At 33.8% G+C, this 20,000-nt stretch overlaps 1 protein-coding gene across 8 annotated transcripts in view; it reads left to right on the top strand.

The window, feature by feature from the left end:
• The window catches only part of aplp2 (amyloid beta (A4) precursor-like protein 2), a 165,027-nt gene that overhangs the window by 138,121 nt on the left and 6,906 nt on the right, over window positions 1-20,000 (top strand). For 2 of the 8 annotated variants that reach the window (XM_021467714.3, XM_005159251.6), the window contains 3 exons: window positions 2,831-2,866; window positions 13,071-13,153; window positions 18,530-18,586. In XM_021467714.3, coding sequence (XP_021323389.1) covers window positions 2,831-2,866; window positions 13,071-13,153; window positions 18,530-18,586 — 176 coding nt within the window. 8 annotated transcript variants of the gene reach the window in all.

Here is a 20,000-nt window from a genome sequence, read left to right as displayed (position 1 = left end):
AAATTGGCACAACCAAACCTGGTCTCCCATCCTGACCAACATGGTTTTCAGCTTGAGTTAAAAGGATAGATCACACAGAAGTAAAAAAAAAAAAAGTGTTTTATTAGGTCTCATGTCATTCCAGATATTTTTTAAATTACATTATTAGTTAAAATAACTTGTAAATTTTTCCAAATTTTAGTGGATTAAACATAAAACAGTTAAGCTGTCCCCCAAATAAACTCAAGAATTGTGTTGTTTCGGCTCCTTTTAAATAAGTAGCTTGAACAAACAACCTTGTCTCCCATCCAGACCAACATGGTTTTCAGCTTGAGTTAAAAGGATAGTTCACACAGAAGTTACATTAGGTATATTATGTTAATACAGAGCATTTTCATTACATTTTACATTCAAAAATTAAACAAATATTAAAATATTTTCATTAAAAGATTAACCAAAGTCTATTGAGTTTGGATTGTCAAAAACATACTGAGTTCCACACATTCGACTTGTGTAGTTTTTACAAATGTAAGTGGATTGAACATAAAACAATTAAGTTGTCCCAAAAAAAAAAAAACCCCAAGAATTGTGTTGTTTCAGCTCATTTTACATAAGTAGTTTGAACAAACAACAAATGCTATATTTTTAGAGTGCTGGCTAAAAAAATTGGCTTAACCAAACCTGGTCTCCCATCCTGACCAACATGGTTTTCAGCTTGAGTTAAAAAGATAGTTCACACAGAAGTAAAAAAATTGGTCTTTTATTAAGTCTCGTGTCATACCAGATATTTTTTTAATTACGTTAATGGTTAAAAATATGTTAATTACGTGAATACAGAACATTTTAATTCAGTTTTCCATTAAAATATTCACCAAATACTAACTAAACATCTTCATTAAAAGATTAACCAAAGCCTATTGAGTTTGGAATGTCACAAAAATGCTGGGTTCCACACATTCGACTTGTGTCGGGACAACATGAAGGAATTAGGTTAACTTATTAGTTTTTTAAAATTGAAGTTGATTGAACATAAAACATTTAAGTTGCCCCCAAAATACTCAATAATTGTGTTGTTTTGGCTCATTTTAAATAAGTTTGAACAAACAACAAATGCCATATTTTTGAGTGCTGGCTGGAAAAATTGGCATAATCAAACCTGGTCTCCCATCCTGACCAACATGGCTTTTGGCTTGAGTTAAAAGGAGCAGTTACAATACGTTTGTTATGGAAATAATACAAAGCATTTTCATGACATTTTCCATTTAGATATTAAACGAATATAAAAGTATTTTCATTAAAAGATTAACCAAAGTCTGTTGAGTTTGAATTGTCACAAACATTCTGGGCTCCACACATTCGACTTGTGTCGGGACAACATGAAGGAATCAAGTTAACTTATTTGAATTACAAATGTAAGTGGATTGAACATAAAACTATTAAATTGTCCCAAAAAACTCAAGAGTTGTGTTTTCACTAATATATGGAGTGAAAATGTTATTTGGGTAATGTTAAATGTAACATTGTTCTACAATACTGCAGTGTTTTCACTTTTAAATGATCAATTCCTAAAAAACAACATCTGAGACAAAAATCAGAAAGGTGTCCAAACTCCATCTAAAGTCTAAAAACTGTGGGAGACCAGCTGAGAACAGTTTTCCCACACTGCTTCAAATGAAAATAATGCACTTGTCAAATGAAGTAGCATATTTCACTTTCTATCGATTATCACAACTCTGTTGCTGTGAGTCTTGGTTGAAGGTTTAATATCATTTCCTTTAGGAACCCCAGGAGGAGATAGCCGAGTAGTCTACACGTTTCGAAGTTAGATTTTACTATTATGCAAAAGGAGATATATTTATCAAGTATTTGGCAATACCAGTCAGAAAAACTGCTAACCAAGTACGTCCTGCAAACCCTGTTTAGGGTCATATTTTAGAGACCCCAAAACTGTACATATGTACGAGAATGGTCACGATATATTTGAAGGTACAACTCTTGCTATTAACAAACTATTAACTATGATTTTTAGCTTGATTTGCTGCTTGTTAATAGTGTTGGTAGGATTAAGGAGAAGAATAGGATCATGCAGAATATTTACTTGGTAAACAGCCAATATCTTAATAACTGTCAGGTAATTAGCCACTAGTAATAATGAGAATTGGTACTTCAAATAAAGTATTACCATACACATTTATACAGAAGTACCTTATTTGGAGGTGAAATTTCCAGCCAACATTACTGTAGGTCGTTCACGCACATCAGCGTTATACCTCTTTCTCTGTCTGGCTCTTGTTAAAGTGAGTTTTTGAGCCAGTACTAAAGGTCTGCTTGTAAAGCCGCTGAGGTGAAGCTCTCTGGCAACACGAGGCCTGTTCACGGAAACATTTTCTAAAGGGAAGCCCAAATTTTTCTGTTGGGCCGTAGGTTCCCGCTTATCTAAGCTTGCCTGAATCCCCGTTGGCATCGCCTCAAACACGACGGCATTTGAAGTTGAGCTAAACTCATAAAGCCTGAGGCTCTGGCATGAAAATGTCTCATCCACTGTCCTGCCTGGGCCTGCCAAGCCTTTAAGGAAAGGGCAAAATGTGCCAAATGAAGGTGCAATATACAAGAAGAGCAATGTAATAAACACATCGGAGCCCAGGAGGTCTTTCATTATGACGGGTTTTTTCTTCCCCCTGTTCTTTGGTTTGTTTTTCTTTATCATTCTGTCCCCGCGGGTTTCCCTTGTTCGCCCGCAGACACAGCTTGATAACCCTGACTGCTTCTCTTTTACTCACCTGTTTATTTTTTCTCTCTTTTCTTTCCCAATCTTTTCTTGTTTTGTCTTTTGCTCGTATGCAATGCCTAGGCGATCTCTCTGAACCCCCTCGTGCCTTCAAGAAAGGTGGGTCTTTGCTGCTTTTCTCGGTTTGTCTTTTTTTTCTCCTCAGCCTCCGGAAATGTTGTGTTTGCTGTTTTTTTATTTTTTTTATTTTTGCATCTAGGGCTGGGCAATGAATCCTATTTTGATTCTGATCAATTATTGATTTATTTTGGGGTATTACAAGTGTCAGCTCACCTTTTTTTTTATAAAAAGCTATTTTTTGTGACTTCTGAAAGTGCATTATGATCATATATTGTGATAAGGAAAATGACAAACTGACTTTGACAATAAATAATAAAAAATCTATACTTAAATGAGGGGGAAATCAGAAGTGGGTTAATGGATTCAAACACATAAAATGGATTATACATCTAAAGAGTATACATAAAGGCTATTTTCTACATTTGTATTTTTATTTCGAAAAAAAAGTAATAAAAAAATTATGGATAGTTTGTAAAATGTAATTTATTATAATTAATATTATTATTGTTGTTAATATTATTATCATTAAAATAACATTTTGCAAACCATCAATAAAAAATAATCATATTACATATTTTCATCCAGAGTATACCTCTACATTTATATAATTGTTTTGAAAAAATATTATTATTAACAATAATAATAAATAACATTTTACAAACCATCATTAAAAATAATCATAATATTATGCATTTTTTTCTTCAAAGAGTATATATGCAAAGAGTATACCTAAACAGTATTTTCTACATTTATATTATTGTTTTGAAATTTATTTTTAGTAATATTATTATTATTTTTCCTTGATGGTTTGCAGAGTATTATTATTATTATATTATTATTATTATTATTATTATTATTATTATTATTATTATTATTATTATTAATTGGAACTATCAATAAAAAAATTATATTATATATTTTTTCCTCCAAAGAGTATACCTCTACATTCAAATAATTGTTTTGAAAAAAGTATTATTATTATTATTCTTAATACATCCAAAGAGTATACTTAAAGAGTATTTTCTACCTTCATATTATCGTTTAGATTTTTTAAATATTGTTTTTATAATATTATTTTTATTGATGGTTTGTAAAATGTTATTTTATTATTATTAATTATTATTATTATTATTATTATTATTATTATTATTATTTGTATTTGTATTAATACATCTAAAGAGTATACCTAAAGAGTGATTTCTACCTTCATATTATTGTTTTATAGTTTTTTTATTATGATTATTATATTATATTATATTATATATATTATATTATGATTATTTATTATTATTATTATTATTATTATTATTATTATTATTATTATTAATACATTCAAAGAGTATACTTCAAGAGTATTATCTTCATTCATATTATTTGTGGGGGAAAAAATCTGTATTTCTGTATTACAAACGTTTGTCATATATTTACATTTTAAAGTCATTATTTTACGAATTATGTCTGGAGCATCTGCCTTTTCCTCAGTGCAGATCACAATTATGAAACTATCGTGCAAACCAGGTGCTGCTCGACAGTCTTTCTCAGCATCAGGTGCTTAGCAGCAAATTTGGTTGTGAACTATAACTGTTTTAATGATAAATTGTTATGATAAATGTCTTAAAAAAAAAAAAAAAAAAAAAAAAAAATATATATATATATATATATATATATATATAATTATAATATAATACATAATATTTTACTAGATATTTTTTTTATTTACTTCTATACAACTTAAAGTGACTAAGGCTTAACTGGGTTAATTAGGTGAACTAGGCAGGTTAGGGTAATTAGGCAAGTTATTGTAAAACAACGGTTTGTTATGTAAACTATCAAAGAATATAGCCTAAAGGGGCTAATAATTTTGACCTTAAAATAGTTTTTTTTTTAAAAAACTGCTTTTATTCTAGCCAAAATAAAACCAATAAGACTTTCTCCAGAAGAAAAAATGTTATCAGACATACTGTGAAAATGTTCTTGCTCTGTTAAACATAATTTGGGAAATATTTAAAAAAAGGAAGAAAAGAAAATCAAATGGGGACTAATAAATCAACTGTGGTGTGTGTGTGTGTGTGTGTGTGTGTGTGCGTGCGTGCGTGCGTGCGTGCGTGCGTGCGTGCGTGCGTGCGTGCGTGCGTGCGTGCGTGTGTGTGTGTAATATTATGATGATTTTATATTTATTGTTAGTAAAATGTTATTTCTTATTATCATTTTATTATGATTATATATATATATATATATAACTATTTATTAAGTTGTTCATATATAAAATGTTTTAAAATATTTTTACAATATTATTTATTATTAAAAAATTGTAATATTTTTTTTAAAGACTACTGCTACAATTCCTCCTACTACTTAAATTAGTTGTTTTTGTATTTAGTTAATCAATTCTTATGGGTATTTTTACATTGTGTTGCACTCTGTTTACTTAAAGATTAATCCACAACTTTGCTCAGCCCTACTTGCATAGCCCACATCTTGACACATCTCCCATCTCTCCTCATATTTTTACTGTATTTCCACCCCATAGTTTTGCTCTGTCCGTCTCCTCAGCGCTGTTAGCCATCTCGTTCTTAATTTCCCTCTCAGTCACTCCCTCAGACAGAGAAACCAAACATCCCATCCCTCAATGTCTGGCCAGAAGAGCTTTGCCTAATGAAAAGTCCAGGCAGCTTGTTAAGCTAATTAGCTATTTGGATTGGAGAACGAATACAGTGTAAATGTGCTGTGTGCTGCTAAATCAGTTATGCCTGCTCACTACCTGCCTGTGTCAGGAAGACAAACAACCTGATTCAGACGCTGCTCTCTGTCGACAGATCTTTAGTGCTCATTTGGTGTTTATTGGGCTCCTCTCCTCTTGTCTGAGTTTGTTGATATAGTGGTTCTGTTGCAGGATATACAACCAGCTTTTTGCTTCCAGATTGTGTAATTGGAGCATCAACCTGTTTACCATTTAACCTTGTGATCCCACCTCCTAAGAATGCACCAGTAAACCTGCTCTTAGTGGCGCTTGGCCTTTGCTAATTAGTGCTCTTTCTATAATTTTTTATCTGAAATGTTCTCTGATTTATATGTAATGCGTCAAGCAAGCAAATGATGCAGATTTATAGTACGTGCAGATATGCGGTCAGAATTTGTGTAGCAAATTTTGTTTATGTAAATTATAAATAAATTTTCAAAACTACTACTAACACTACTACTGCTACTACTAATACTAATAATGACATTAATTACCATTTATGTGTTTACATGTAATCGTTTGGCAGATGCTTCTATTCAAAGCGAATTACGAATTTTAATTTAAAAAGAGAGATTGTATATTTACAATGTCAGATTAAGTTTTAAAGAAAAATATAATAGAAATCTATATAATAGGTATTTTAAAAAATTAAATCAGTGATGTTTATGTAACTGTATATAAAGCCAGCAGAAAATGTGTAATTGGAGCATCAACCTGTTTACCGTTTAACCTTGTGATCCCACTTCCTAAGAATGCACTAGTAAACCTGCTCTTTAAATTATTAGTGGCGTTTGGCCTTCGCTAATTAGTGCGCTTTCTAATTTCTGTGATTTATATATAATGCATCAAGCAAGCTAACGATGCAGATTTATAGTACGTGCAAATATACGGTCAGAATTGGTATAGCCAATTTTGCATATGTAAAATATAAATAAATTAGTTTAGGCATGAAATTTAATTGATGCTTCAGTTTTTTGGATATTTAAATATTATCAAAACTACTACCGCTAATAATAATAACATTAATTACTATTAATATGTTTATATGTAATCACTTGCAAATGCTTTTATCCAGAGCGACTTACGAATTTTCATTGAGAAAAGGAGAGATTTTTGTGTCAGATTAAAGAAAAATGTCAGATTAAGTTTTAAAATAGAATTAAATCAGTATATAAAGCAAGTAGAATACAGAAGAAATCAAAGGATGCTTTTATAAAAGACAGAAAATAAATGATCATATTGAGTAAAACATCAGAAAGTGATTTTTTTTAAAGAAGTAATTTAATTGTAAATGTTGTACATAATAAATATGAAACTTGATTGTTATTATTGTTGTTGTTTTTGTTGTTGTTATTATTAATACTATTATTGTTGTTGTTGTTGTTGTTATTATTATTATTTTTTTATTGTTATTATATTATTATTTTTTTATTATTATTATTAGTGCTGGGCAAAGATTAATCATGATTTATCGTATCCAATAAATAAAAGTTTGCTTTGACATAATAAACACACATGTAGTGTATATATTTATTTTGTCTATGTGATACACAAATATAAAAACAAAACTATGCAAAAACTGTTGTTACATAAATATTTAGATTTATATATAATTTGTATCATAACAATATATATTTATATCAAAATATAATTAGATCTTTTCTCAGATATATGCATGCACATGTCCATATATGCATAATATAACATAATAATAATTAACAACAACAACAACAACAACAACAATAATAATAATAATAATAATAATAATAATAATAATAATAATAATAATAATATGCATTTACTTGAATTGAACTGAAGTACACAGTACAGGGCAGGCACACATATTATATCAAACTAATTTTTATTTAGGATTTTAAAAAATTATGATTAATCTTTGCCCAGTGCCTATTTTTGTTATAATAATAATAATAATAATAATAATAATAATAATAATTATTATTATTATTATTATTATTATTATTACTTTTATTGAGCTCATGTCAGAAGATCACAGTGAAGCATACAGCACATCAGATTTTATTTTCATGTAATAACACAGCTCTTTTTTAAAGCTTAATCTGTGTGCTAAACCATTTCACATTCTCAGGCATTTTAAAATAATTTTAAAGAAATGTTAAAGGGCAGTGCTCATGAGTAACAGCGTTTAAAAACTCATCAACATACATTGTACTATATCATTTTTACAGTTGTTGAGTGTTTTTGCCGCAAACATGCCTGAAATCATGCAGGTAGTTGATGAAAGGTGCCCGAATACTTTAGAATCCATGATTGGGGGATTTTTGCACTGATTAAAATTCTGAATGAGCCCTTTTTTTTACTTTTGTTGTTGTTGTGTCATCTTATATGTAAAGTCTAATTGTCCTGGTAATATTCTGTTATGAAGCTGCAGAGTTGATTGTAGGGTTTCTACTGTGTGTTTTAGTGTTTGCTAGTGTTTCAGTCATGTGTGGTGAAGCTTTAAGCGCTGCTCTGTAGACCTTGTGACTGCCGCTGGATTTATAGTTAATCTTTTAGTGCTGCTGACCTGCTGCTTTGACAGTCAAACAATGAGTGTAGGTGGAACGCATTGTTGTCCGCTCCACCAATCAGATTTCCAATGGGCTGTTATGCAACATGGGTTCATTTTAGCCAGGTGCCTTTGAATGTTTTGATCTGTTATGGTACAGCAGATACATGCTTTTTTGTATTGTGATTTGTTCTGTATCCTTTAGATTTGGGGGATTTTCAAATCACATTTACATTTTTTCCCCCAGTTTGCTAAAAAGGAGATCTATAAAACATTTTTGAAATGTAAAATATTTTTTTATGAGACATTTATAGAAATAAAAAATTAAAAAAATTATATATTTTACTCAAACCCATACCAAGTAAATACAGTATATCCAGAGAAACTGAGAATCCAGTGGTCTTTTTAATTTGTTTTATTAAATTTTAAGTACTTATAAATGTCATTTTACTCATTGCAGAAATTCAAGCATTTTCCATTGAGTTTCCTTAAAATTGAGGGACATACAGCAATGTATAATTAACAGTAAACATTTCATTATTACAGAGCCCCCCTAAAGAGTCACTATTTTAAAAATTGATCGCACCGCGTGTGTGAGGAGCAGCTGATGGTGGCCATATAGCAAAGGCAAACAGCAGAGAGTTGCGAGCACAAAACACATTCAAATCAGTAAAGGAAGAAGCACGCATCACATTTTCAACGTGGTTTTGGACACAATATGTGAACAGCCTTATACAGATGTAACCTGAGGGATACAGTACAAGCACTGATCTATAAATGATCATTCATTACAAGCCGGGCGGAGTGATTACAAATTACAAGACACAATTAAATACATATTTTGCAAACTACACAAAATGAGCCAACCATTTTAATCACATTGACATGTTATGATCTGGAGGAAGAAGAAACTGGTCCATGTGAACTGTAACAGTTACTGACAAAGTCCCTTTCAAAGCCTGACAAAGTCCCATTCATAATAGTCTCTGCTGCTTTTTCCTTTAATAGCAAACAAATCCTGTGAATGGCTGACGAATTCCGCTATGCAGCGTAGGTTATTGTATAAAAAATCTGAAAAATTACAGGAATAAACACAGCACATACGTTGGCTATATGTGGGGTTGTGAATATTTCCCACAGCCGATCTTCATCTGTCAGTGATCGTCATGTCTGTGTCATGATCAGCCACGCTCCACTAGTGTCTGAAGGGAAAGATGCGTTTGTGTATTACTGGATCCGGCACTACATATTTGGCGATGTATTGTTCCAACAATGATGCACTAAAGGGCCATGAAACCCCCTCGTTTCAGCAGGGTGTTTTCACACCTCTACTTTGGAAAAAGTCAGAAAAGTGGGCGTGTCCAGCTCTGTTTAGGGGGGAGTGTCGGAGGAACTAAAGTGGGATGGTGTGGGAGTGTCTATTTGTGCACGCGCGAGTTTCAGTCAAAATACTCACACACACGGGAGAAAGTGATGGTGTTTAACCTACATGGACATGTGTATTCGAATTATTTGCCAAATTATTAAATGTTGGACTTTAACTGCAGTTTGGCTCTTTCATTCAGGGAATTCATTCATGCCCCTCACGACAAACGCGACATTTGATTTGAGGAACTGCTCTAAGCGTGTATTTTTCATACAATGTTTGATACCGCGCGGCGAATGAGAGAAAAAAAAACTCCGCATTTCCCGGAAACTTAGATGTACACGGCAGGTAGCGTCAGAAAGCCGCGTGTGTTATTCCGGTCACAAAATGAGGTGCTAACATTTCTGCACTCAGTGCAATAGTTAACTTAATTCGATACGAACAAACTGAATAAACAAAGAGCACTGGTCGCTCACTTACCAAATCTGTAGAGACAGGACAATCACCAGCAACTAGAGCCGCGTCTTTATGAAGAGAAGACTAACGTTACAAGCGAATCCGGATTTCAGTGTTTGCAGATGAGAACAGCTCTCAGGTAAACAATAATCCTCCTTAGACACGTAAGTTATTGTTGTCGAGCGTCGCGTACACTGTTAATCCACACGTGATCCAGCTGAGCTCTCACAGAGAGAAAATGAAAACGAAACTTAACAGCAGCAAACTATAAAAACAACACTTCACGCTTGTTTTGCCAACACAACGTGGCGTCTCTGTGGCGTAAACGCGGTGACACTAATGAATATTAATGAAGTTGCACAATAGAGCGCGCTGATTGGTTTGAACCAAGCCTTACTCATGCATTAATGCAACACACTGTAAGACGTAATAAGACTCACTCTGGCACAGACGTCCAGTCTGCACGCTGGAATACACGCTATTATGTCATGGCCGTGACGCAGCTTCAAAAATTCGTTTCAAACAGGAAGTACGAATTTGTTTGAAATAACGCAAAAACTTTTTAGTGAAATATAGGTGTCCTAATAGTGTTTTTAGCAGTGTGGGACACATATACGACTGTCAACAGCTCAAAAAATGTGTTTTGGTGTTTCGTGACCCTTTAAGGCAGGGGTGTCAAACTCAATTCCTGGAGGGCCGAAGCCCTGCACAGTTTAGTTCCAACCCTGCTCCAACACACTTACCTGTAGGTTTCAAACAAGCCTGAAGGACTCAATTAGTTAGATCAGGTGTGTTTAATTAGGGTTGGAACTAAACTGTGCAGAGCTGCGGCCCTTTTGGAACTGAGTTTGACACCTGTGCTTTAAGGCAAAAGATCCGAACCCAACATGATTCGTTTATTCTGCTATTTCGTTAAAGAATCAATAGTATTAATAACAGCGCACTTTCAGATTTAAACCTCATCTGGATGTTTTCATTCACTTCTGTGTTACACACGGTATGGAAGGTCATTTTTAAAATACATATTATGGGGCTCTTTAATGTAAAATAAAGAAAATTGCTTTAGTGTGATCACGAAGATTTCATTATTTTAGTTGTTTATTGTGTCAGACATTTTAAACAGAGTTGACAATAACAGTGTTAACATTTTCCGCCATTTTGTGCTTCAGTTCAAGATGCTAACCTCAAACCAGAAGCACAATTTTTATCATGTTATTGTTTTAAAAAGTTGAATGAGAAATTCACTAAAATATCTCAATAACAGAGTTTAAAAATAATTAAACTAATTGCAGATTATCCTGATATTTTATACAAGTTAATGAGAGAAGAATACTGACATACCTCAACACTTCCAGTTTCCCGCCAAAAAAAAAAAACCTGACAGTCTATGCTTACAGGTTGTTGAACATCTTTATAATCAATATAGTTGACCAGAACGTACTAGGAACAAAAAATGCTGAAAATTAGACTTAATTTCAAGATAGTTGAAGCTGAATGTATGATTAATGAGGCGAAGACTGTCAAAGATACATATAGAGAGAGGCTTTAAGTTACTACACACTGAACATTTGACATAAATTGTGTATTAAAGGGATAGTTGAATCAAAAATGAACTTTTGTGAAGTTACTCACTCTCATTTTTAATTTAGTTTTTCAGTAGACCACTAGTTTTTGCCCCACCGTTGAATTTTCTGCCATGTACCATAGGATTTTCTGGCTCTTCCGGTTGTCAGTGTTACACAGCAGGGGGCGCTATTATCCTCCAATGATAATAAATAAATAAATAAATACAAGAAGCACAGCATTATTTATAACATTATAACCGTTTAATGAGTGTGAGAGCAGACTTATTGTTGCATAATAATGACATGAGTTGCACAAACTCGCATAGTGTTTGTTTACAACGGAGAGAGGACAGGTATGGTGTGTTGTGGGTGAATGGTTAAAGGGATATTTCACCCAACAAATAAAAAATTGTCATCATTTACTCACTTTTTACTTATTTTAAACCTGTTTTGAGTTTCTTTCTTCTGTTGAACACAAAATAATATATCAATAAAGCTCAATACCGTTGACTGCCATAGAAGCCTATTTGTTTTTCCTTCTATGGAAGTCAATGGTTTCCAGATTTCTTCAAAATGTCTTCTTTTGTGTTCAGCAGAACAAAGTAACTTATAAAGTAGTAAATTGTATAAATATTAGTAAATGTACTAGTGTAAACAGTGAGCAAATTTTTATTTTTGGTTGAACTATATCTTTAAATGGTGGTAATCCTGGTTCCTGTAATGTGTAAAGGTTATTGTACATAAGAAAACATTGATATGAAATAGTGCACTTGAAGTACACTTTAGGTATGCTTGAAATTATCTTTGATTTCACAGTGTTATTATAAAAACTGCTGCTTTTTAATATAACATTTCAGGTTTTTCACAGGGTGTAATTAATAGCCAGATAGTCTTTTAATAATCGATTTGTGCACAAATAATATTAGTAATAAATAATATCAATGCTGTCTTTAAAAAAAACCAAAAGTCAAAGATCTGTAAAATATTACAATATCATTATCAGAATGAAAACTGAACACATAGCAATGTGAAAACATGTTTCCTCTGGAATACATGAATAACCGTTCACCGCATGCAGATGATTAGTTGACCTGATTTCTAGTTCTGGTACAGGATTACCATTTTGGACCATCCTTTCATTTTTTTACAAAGAAATATGTCAGGTATTGTAACTCAAATAGTGTATGACTGGTCTTGTGATAGTTTTAAATGGTTTAAGATGTTGTAGGGCAATTATATACATATATTTATAGAGCTGTGACTGGAAACAAGTGCTCACAGGATTTCCCAAGGCTCTAATTCTACCAGGAAGAGACCTTTTGACCAAAGCAGATCACAGCTCTTGCTTTTAGCTGCTGAGCTTGTCTGGACTGATCCAGAAATACTTTTTTCTACATCTACACTTTATTAATAAGTGCATGACTAATGAATGATCTGGAGTCGCCCTCTACTGGCTGTACGGTGGGACAGCAGAAATTAAAGCGGCTGCAGGTTTCTGGTCATGATTCGGCTTTTGGTGTTGTTACAGTTTATCGAAGTGCAAGTTTGTAGTTGGTCTTCCTGTCTCTGATTGGCTGTTTTCTCTGCAGGCTCTGGCATGAACAGTCTGGATGGTCTGATTGGAGCAGAGGAAAAAGTCATCAACAGCAAGAACAAGATCAACGAAAATGTGGTGAGACTTCCAGCCTGCCTACAATGCCACACACACACACACACACACACGCAAATTCAGCAGCATCTGCTAACAATAGCTCTTATACAGTATATGAAATCACACAAACTAAAAACGACAACAAAAAAAGGCAGCGGCATCTAACATTTCCTTCGGGATTCACCTACTGTAGATAAACATTATAGGATTCAAACAACCTGCTCTGTAAATAATTAATATAACTATGATCTCATAGTTATATCTGTGCAATGTGAATCATTTGCAAGGCAGCACTAGCTTTTCTTTACCTTGGTTAAGTTTGCCATAATTTGTTGTCAAATATGATATTTAAATCCATTTTTAAAGCAGAAAAGTGATATATTTGGATAAAAAGTCATAGATGCGTTCACTTTATTCATACTGTATACAGTTTAAGACAAAATCATTGGTCCTCCTATAAAATTGTTATTATTTTTTAATTATAAACTCACCGGCCACTTTATTAGGTACACCTGTCCCACTGCTCTATAACGCACATTGCTAACCAGTCAATCACATGGCAGCAACTCAATGCATATGCACAAGACAATCTGCTGCAGTTCAAACCGAGCATCAGAATGGGTAGGAAAGGTGACTTAAGTGACTTTGAACATGGCATGGTTGTTGGTGGCAAATGGGCTGGTCTGAGTATTTCAGAAACTGCCAATCTACTGGGATTTTCGCACACAACCATCTCTAGGGTTTACAGAGAAAAAGAGAAGAAGATCTGCAGTGAGCGGCAGTTCTGTTTGCGCAAATGTCTTGTTGATGCCAGAGGTCAGAGGAGAATGGCAACAGTAACTCAAATAACCACTCGATATAACCGAGGTCTGCAGAAGAACACACAACACGTCCAACCTTGAAGCTCATGGGCTACAGCAGCAGAAGACCACACCAGATGTCACTCCTGTCTGCTAAGAACAGGAAACTGAGACTACAATTCACACAGGTTCACCAAAATTGGAGAATAGAAGATTGGAAAACGTTGCCTCGTTTGATGACTCTCGATTTCTGCTGCCACATTCGAATGGTATTTTCAGAAATTGGCATCAACAACATAAAAGCATGGATCCATTCTGGCTTTTATCAACAGTTCAGGCAGGTGATGGTGGTTTAATAGAGTAGGGAATATTTTCTTGGCACACTTTGAGCCCTTAAGTACCAATTAAGCATTGCGTCTACTCTACAGCCTACCTGAGTATTGTTGCTGACCATGTCCATCCCTTTCTGATGGCTACTTTCAGCAGGATAACACACCATGTCATAAAGCGAGAATCATCACAGACGGGTTTTTTTGAACAGGACAATAAATTCACTGCACTCAAATGGCCTCCACAGTCACCAGATCTCAATCCAATAGAGTACCTTTGGGATGTAGTGGAAGGGGAGAGTCACATAATAGATGCGCAGCCGACAAATCTGCCGCAACTGTGTGATGCTATCATGTCAATATGGAGCAAAACCTCTGAGCAATATTTTTGTTCCTTGTTGAATCTATGCCATGAAGGATTAAGACAGGTCTGAAAGCAAAAGGGGGAGCAACCTGATAATAGTAAGGTGTACCTAATAAAGTGGCTGGTGAGTGTAGAATCATTAAGGGATGTTTAACAGGGAACACATTTGAACACATTCATAATAGTTTAATAACTAATTAATTTTTGTCTTTGTTAAGCTGACGGTACATGATATTTTACTAGTTATTTTGCAGGAAAGTAGTATTCAGCTTAACCTGGCGTAATTAGATTAAATAGGCAAGTCAATGAAAAACATTGGTTTGTTCTGTAGCCAATTAAGGAAAAAAAATCTTAAGGGGGCTAATAATGTTGACCTTAGCAGTTTTAAATATTTAAAAAAAAAAAAGTTTATTCCAGCCAAATTCAAAGCATTAAGACTTTATCCAGCAGAAAATTATTATCGAAGACTGTTAAAAATGTCGTTGCTCTGTTAAACATCAATAAGGAAATACAAGAAAAATAATTTGTAAAGTCACAGAAGATAATAATGTTAGGGTTAATAATTTTGTCTTCAGCTGTATATATGAAAACATTTTTGGATTTTAAGTCATGTAATTTTAGATTGAATGTTTAAATGTTTATTTAATTTTAGCCACTTTACAATAGATAGTCTAATATTGCAAATTGAACTTGTACAGTTTAATTATGAGACAGCAGCTCTGATAATGCCACAGAACTGCTTTTTAAAAACAACTTTTTGTTTTCTTTCACCCATTTTGCAGTCTAAAATTGAGGCTTTAGAACCTAAAGCCTCAATTGTAGACTGCAAAATTTAAATCATGTACTGTATGTCCAGCAACAACATGTCTTGTAATGTTAGTAGCTGTCTTTTGTCGCTATAGAAAAGCACAAGTGTGAACAGAGCCTTTAAATCGATTTGGTTGATATCCTGATCCATGTTTAGAGATTAGACTGACAAGACTTTCAAACAGAAATGCCACAAATGTAAATTCAGTATAAATTTCCAGAAATTTTCTTTTAGTCTATACATCAGAAAAATCTATATCCTCCGCTGAAGCCTTTGATAGCTAAAACATCCTTACCCAAGCAGTTCTTTTGCTGCCTTGCAATATCTGCTTCCAGAAATACAGATCTGGTTTATTTCAGGCTCATCTCATGCATATCCCAGCATTCACTGCATGCCATCTTCACATATTTCCCAGTCACATTCCAGTGTCCCTCTAATGGTGGTTGCGATGAGCTGTACTGGATACTAGCAGTGCATGATCTCTGAAGAATGTGACTCGTGTGTTTGCCTTGTACAGTGTTTGTGCATGTTTGTCTTCATGAAATCACATAGAGGAGCTTTCAGAGGTTTATGATCATCTACTGGTGTGTTCGCTAATAAAAGGTTTAGTTTGATTGGAACTAATGCGGTTCATTGGAGTTAGTGTGACGGTCATGTGAACTCTGATGAACCTACAAGTGGACCGTCTCAGTTGACTTTAGGCCATGCCCACACTAATATGTTTTTGTTTAAAAACGTATATTTTTCTCTCAGTTTCAGCATTCTGTTCACACTTAAGGCTGTTTTACACTTCTGCTTCGAGTGATCACTGTGTAATTTTTTGTTTTGTGAGATTGGGATGCATAGACTAAAACTCAGCAGGGCTCAAAATTAACCTTTTTGCTTGGTAGCACCGGTGCTCCTAACTTTAAAAATGTAGGCGCATCAGCCAAAATTTAGTCACACCCACCAATTATAAGCACCGTTATTACAAGTTTTATACAAACATATTTATTGCATTTGAAATCAACAGTAATCAAACTAACAAGCAAATATATATATATATATATATATATATATATATATATATATATATATATATATATATATATATATATATATATATATATATATATATATATATATGCAAGCGTGAGGAAAATATGTCTCAACGAAATCCCGTTATCACAAGAAAATAGATTTTAATAACATAACTGAGTGACTAAATGATACACGGAGCGCTCACCGGCCCTGCACGCACTTGACATGAATGAATCTGTTAACGGTATAACTGTGCTGTTTTGACGGGTGCTGTCTGATATTGCACTGATGCTTTTGACATATACTGTACCTTATTATATGCATACGTTATGTTTATAGCAATACCGGTCTTTTTATGAGTAGCCATGTTAGTTTACTCAGTGCAAGCCCGTTTGCGATGGTGTACGTGGTGTTAAATTTGACATATAGCTGCCCTTTGCACGGCAGACAGCATCTGGCGATTATATGAAGGATTAAACAGAAGCTCCCGTGCTAGATGTGGCAAACAGTTACCTGAAAATTCCATCCCACAGACTTTTCATAGCGTACTTGAAGCCAACGGAAGTCTTTTATCCACTTTTCGAAAAGTGTAGATGGTGGATTAACATTCAGCACATGATCGCTAGTAAGATGCGTCATTATATGTAACTTTAGATGCCATGGTTTCCAAAACAAAATCTGTCTGTGTTATCTTCACTCTCATCTTCAGCGCTTTATAATTTTTCGCGGTTGTAGCTCTCTCTGTCATCCCAAGCCAGAAGGCATTGACTGAGTAGAGCAGTGGCGGGCCAATGAGAAGAGCGCAAAGGCGGGGCAAGCATTACGGACTTGGCTTTGTTTACTGCAGCAAGTTGACATGACAACTGATTTAAACCATTCCTGAGCGCAGCGTTTCGCGTTTCAAGTACAAAGATGCATTCTGCGTGAATGTCTCCCAAATCCACGCATGTGGTGAACATTTTATAGTAAAAACTGGTCGCACACAACAATTTTAAGCATTCGCACAAATGCTCCCAAATATATTTTGAGGTCGCATAGATAAAATTTCGGGAGCATGTGCGACCAAAATGGTCGCTATTTTGAGCCCTGCTTATTGTAATACCAGTTGTAAACAGGACCTAAATCCTCCAGAAAGTTGAATGGTTAAAACCATGTTTTGGTTAAAACATGGTTTAAAAATGGTTAAAAATGGTTAATGGTTAAAAATGCCAGTGTGAACAGTCCAACCAGTGCTAATGTATCTTTTTTTTATCTTGACCAAATGAACCTCAAAAAAATGTACAAGTGTGAACACACCATGAGCAATATAAAAGGAATAGTCTACACAAAAATGTATTTTATGCTTATTTATTTGCGTTGATCTTGTTCCAACTCTGTATGACTGACTTTTTTGTGGAACAAGATATTTTGAAGATTGTCAGAAACTGAGCCATTTTTGATTCTATTGACTTTCACCGTATTGGCACAAATACAATGGAAGTCAATGGGAAACCATTGGCTCGGTTGCAATGATATTTTAAAGAAAATCCTCTTTTGTGTTCTATAGAAGTGAGTAAACTATGTAAAGAAGTGTGTTGTTTGAGTGGAAATATCTCTTTAACTCTACTCTGATTGCTTCTCACTTGAATGTTTTCCAAAAATGGTCTTTTTGTGTTTGATGGCAAAATTACTAAATGAACATGAATGTTTACAGTAGCTCTGCACTAAACGCAACCAGTCATGTCATTTAACAAGGACATCATAACCACATCAGACCGTCTAAATTATCTTGGATTTGCTCACAGTATTTAATTCTCATTTATTACAACAAAACCAGCACCACAACCTCCACAGACAATGTGTTACTTCAGCATTTTAACATTTTGTCCCTGTAAATCTTGGTTTTTATATATATATATATATATATATATATATATATATATATATATATATATATATATATATATATATTATTCGACATTACCTTAGACTGCACACACCACATTCTCTTACTCACACACACACACACACACACACACACATACACACACACACTGAGTCTTCAGTAACTGAGCCTGCCCCTGTCTGTGTTGACAGGTGATTGATGAGACTCTGGATGTTAAAGAAGTGATTTTGAATGGTGTTGATCCTCTGGTAAGTACAGCGCCCTCCTGTGCCCAACACATGGTACTGTCAAACACTGCAGTCTCCCATTCTGGCCTGTAAATGTATTTGCGGAGTATTCTGTACTCTCTGTGAGCAAATGACAGTTTTACATCATTCATGGCCTTATATTGTTTCTCCACGCGTTTCCACAGCACGTGTGCATGTTTTTGATGCGATCGCATGGGCATGTCAGCGGACACGGTTGATCATTTGTCATCATTAGATTCTCACACAAATGGGATTGAACGCTTAACATTTGTGTGCTAAATTGCCAGTCTGTGCACATTCAGTCCATTTAGCACTTCACAAAGCAGATCAATACACACCCAACACATTCATTCAAGGTAAAGCTCAATTTTGATCTTAACTAAAGACGCCACTTTTCCTTTAAATAGGCAAATTTTACACGTCCATATAGTTAGAGTTCACTTTTACCATTTAATAATCCATTCAGATGATTTCCAGGTCTGGCGGGACGACTTTTAGCTTAGCTTAGCATAAGTCAATGAATCGGATTAGACCATTAGCATCTCGCTCAAAAATGATGAGTTTTTTGATAATTTTCTTTTTTAAAGCTTGACTTTTCTGTCGTTATATGATGTTTTAAGACTTATGGGAAATAAAATATTGCTATTTTCTATGCTGATATAGGAACTATGCTCTTATAATTATCAAGGAACTTAACTGTAGTACCATGGCTGCAGCGATGAAGTGATATTACATAGCTATGTGAAATTTTCAGGTGCTGCGTAAATATCGAATAATACCTCTTAAAATTCTCTGGATATATATATTTATAATTATATATTTGAATAAAACAGTTTTTGTTTTTATTTTGTAAACTGCTGATGACGTTTCTTCCAAATATAATATTCAGAATTGGTCCTTTTTTTTGTGCATAAATTGATATTTGTTGAGATGTTATACTTTTAGATGTCATATTCATTTCAAGAAATCAATATTTGATGAAATTGCTCTGATTTTCAATCACTAAAACATTTGTTATATTGATAAATTGTAATATACTGAAGAATAATTCTCTGTTTTTATTTCAAATTTGAAAGAATCGTCAGCATATGTTTATATACAGTGCTCAGCATATTTGAGTACACATCTTACAAATCTCTTTTAATTTAATATTTTTTTACAGGATTTCTGTTTACAATAATATACACTACCTGACACAAGTCTTGTCGTCATTTCCAGTTGCAAGAGCCACAAATAATAACGTGACTTCTAGTTGATCATTTAGAAAAGTGGCAGAAGGTAGATTTTTCCGATGAATCATCTCAATCATCACAAATACTGCAGAGGATTTATTGGAACCTGCATAGACCCAAGATTCTCACAGAAATCAGTCAAGTTTAGTGAAGGAAAAATCATGGTTTGGGGTTACATTCAG

Source organism: Danio rerio, chromosome 18 (assembly GCF_049306965.1).
Source record: "Danio rerio strain Tuebingen ecotype United States chromosome 18, GRCz12tu, whole genome shotgun sequence".
Lineage (NCBI taxonomy): Eukaryota > Metazoa > Chordata > Actinopteri > Cypriniformes > Danionidae > Danio > Danio rerio.
Note: the sequence above shows the minus strand (reverse complement) of the source record. Positions and strands in the feature narration are given on the sequence as shown.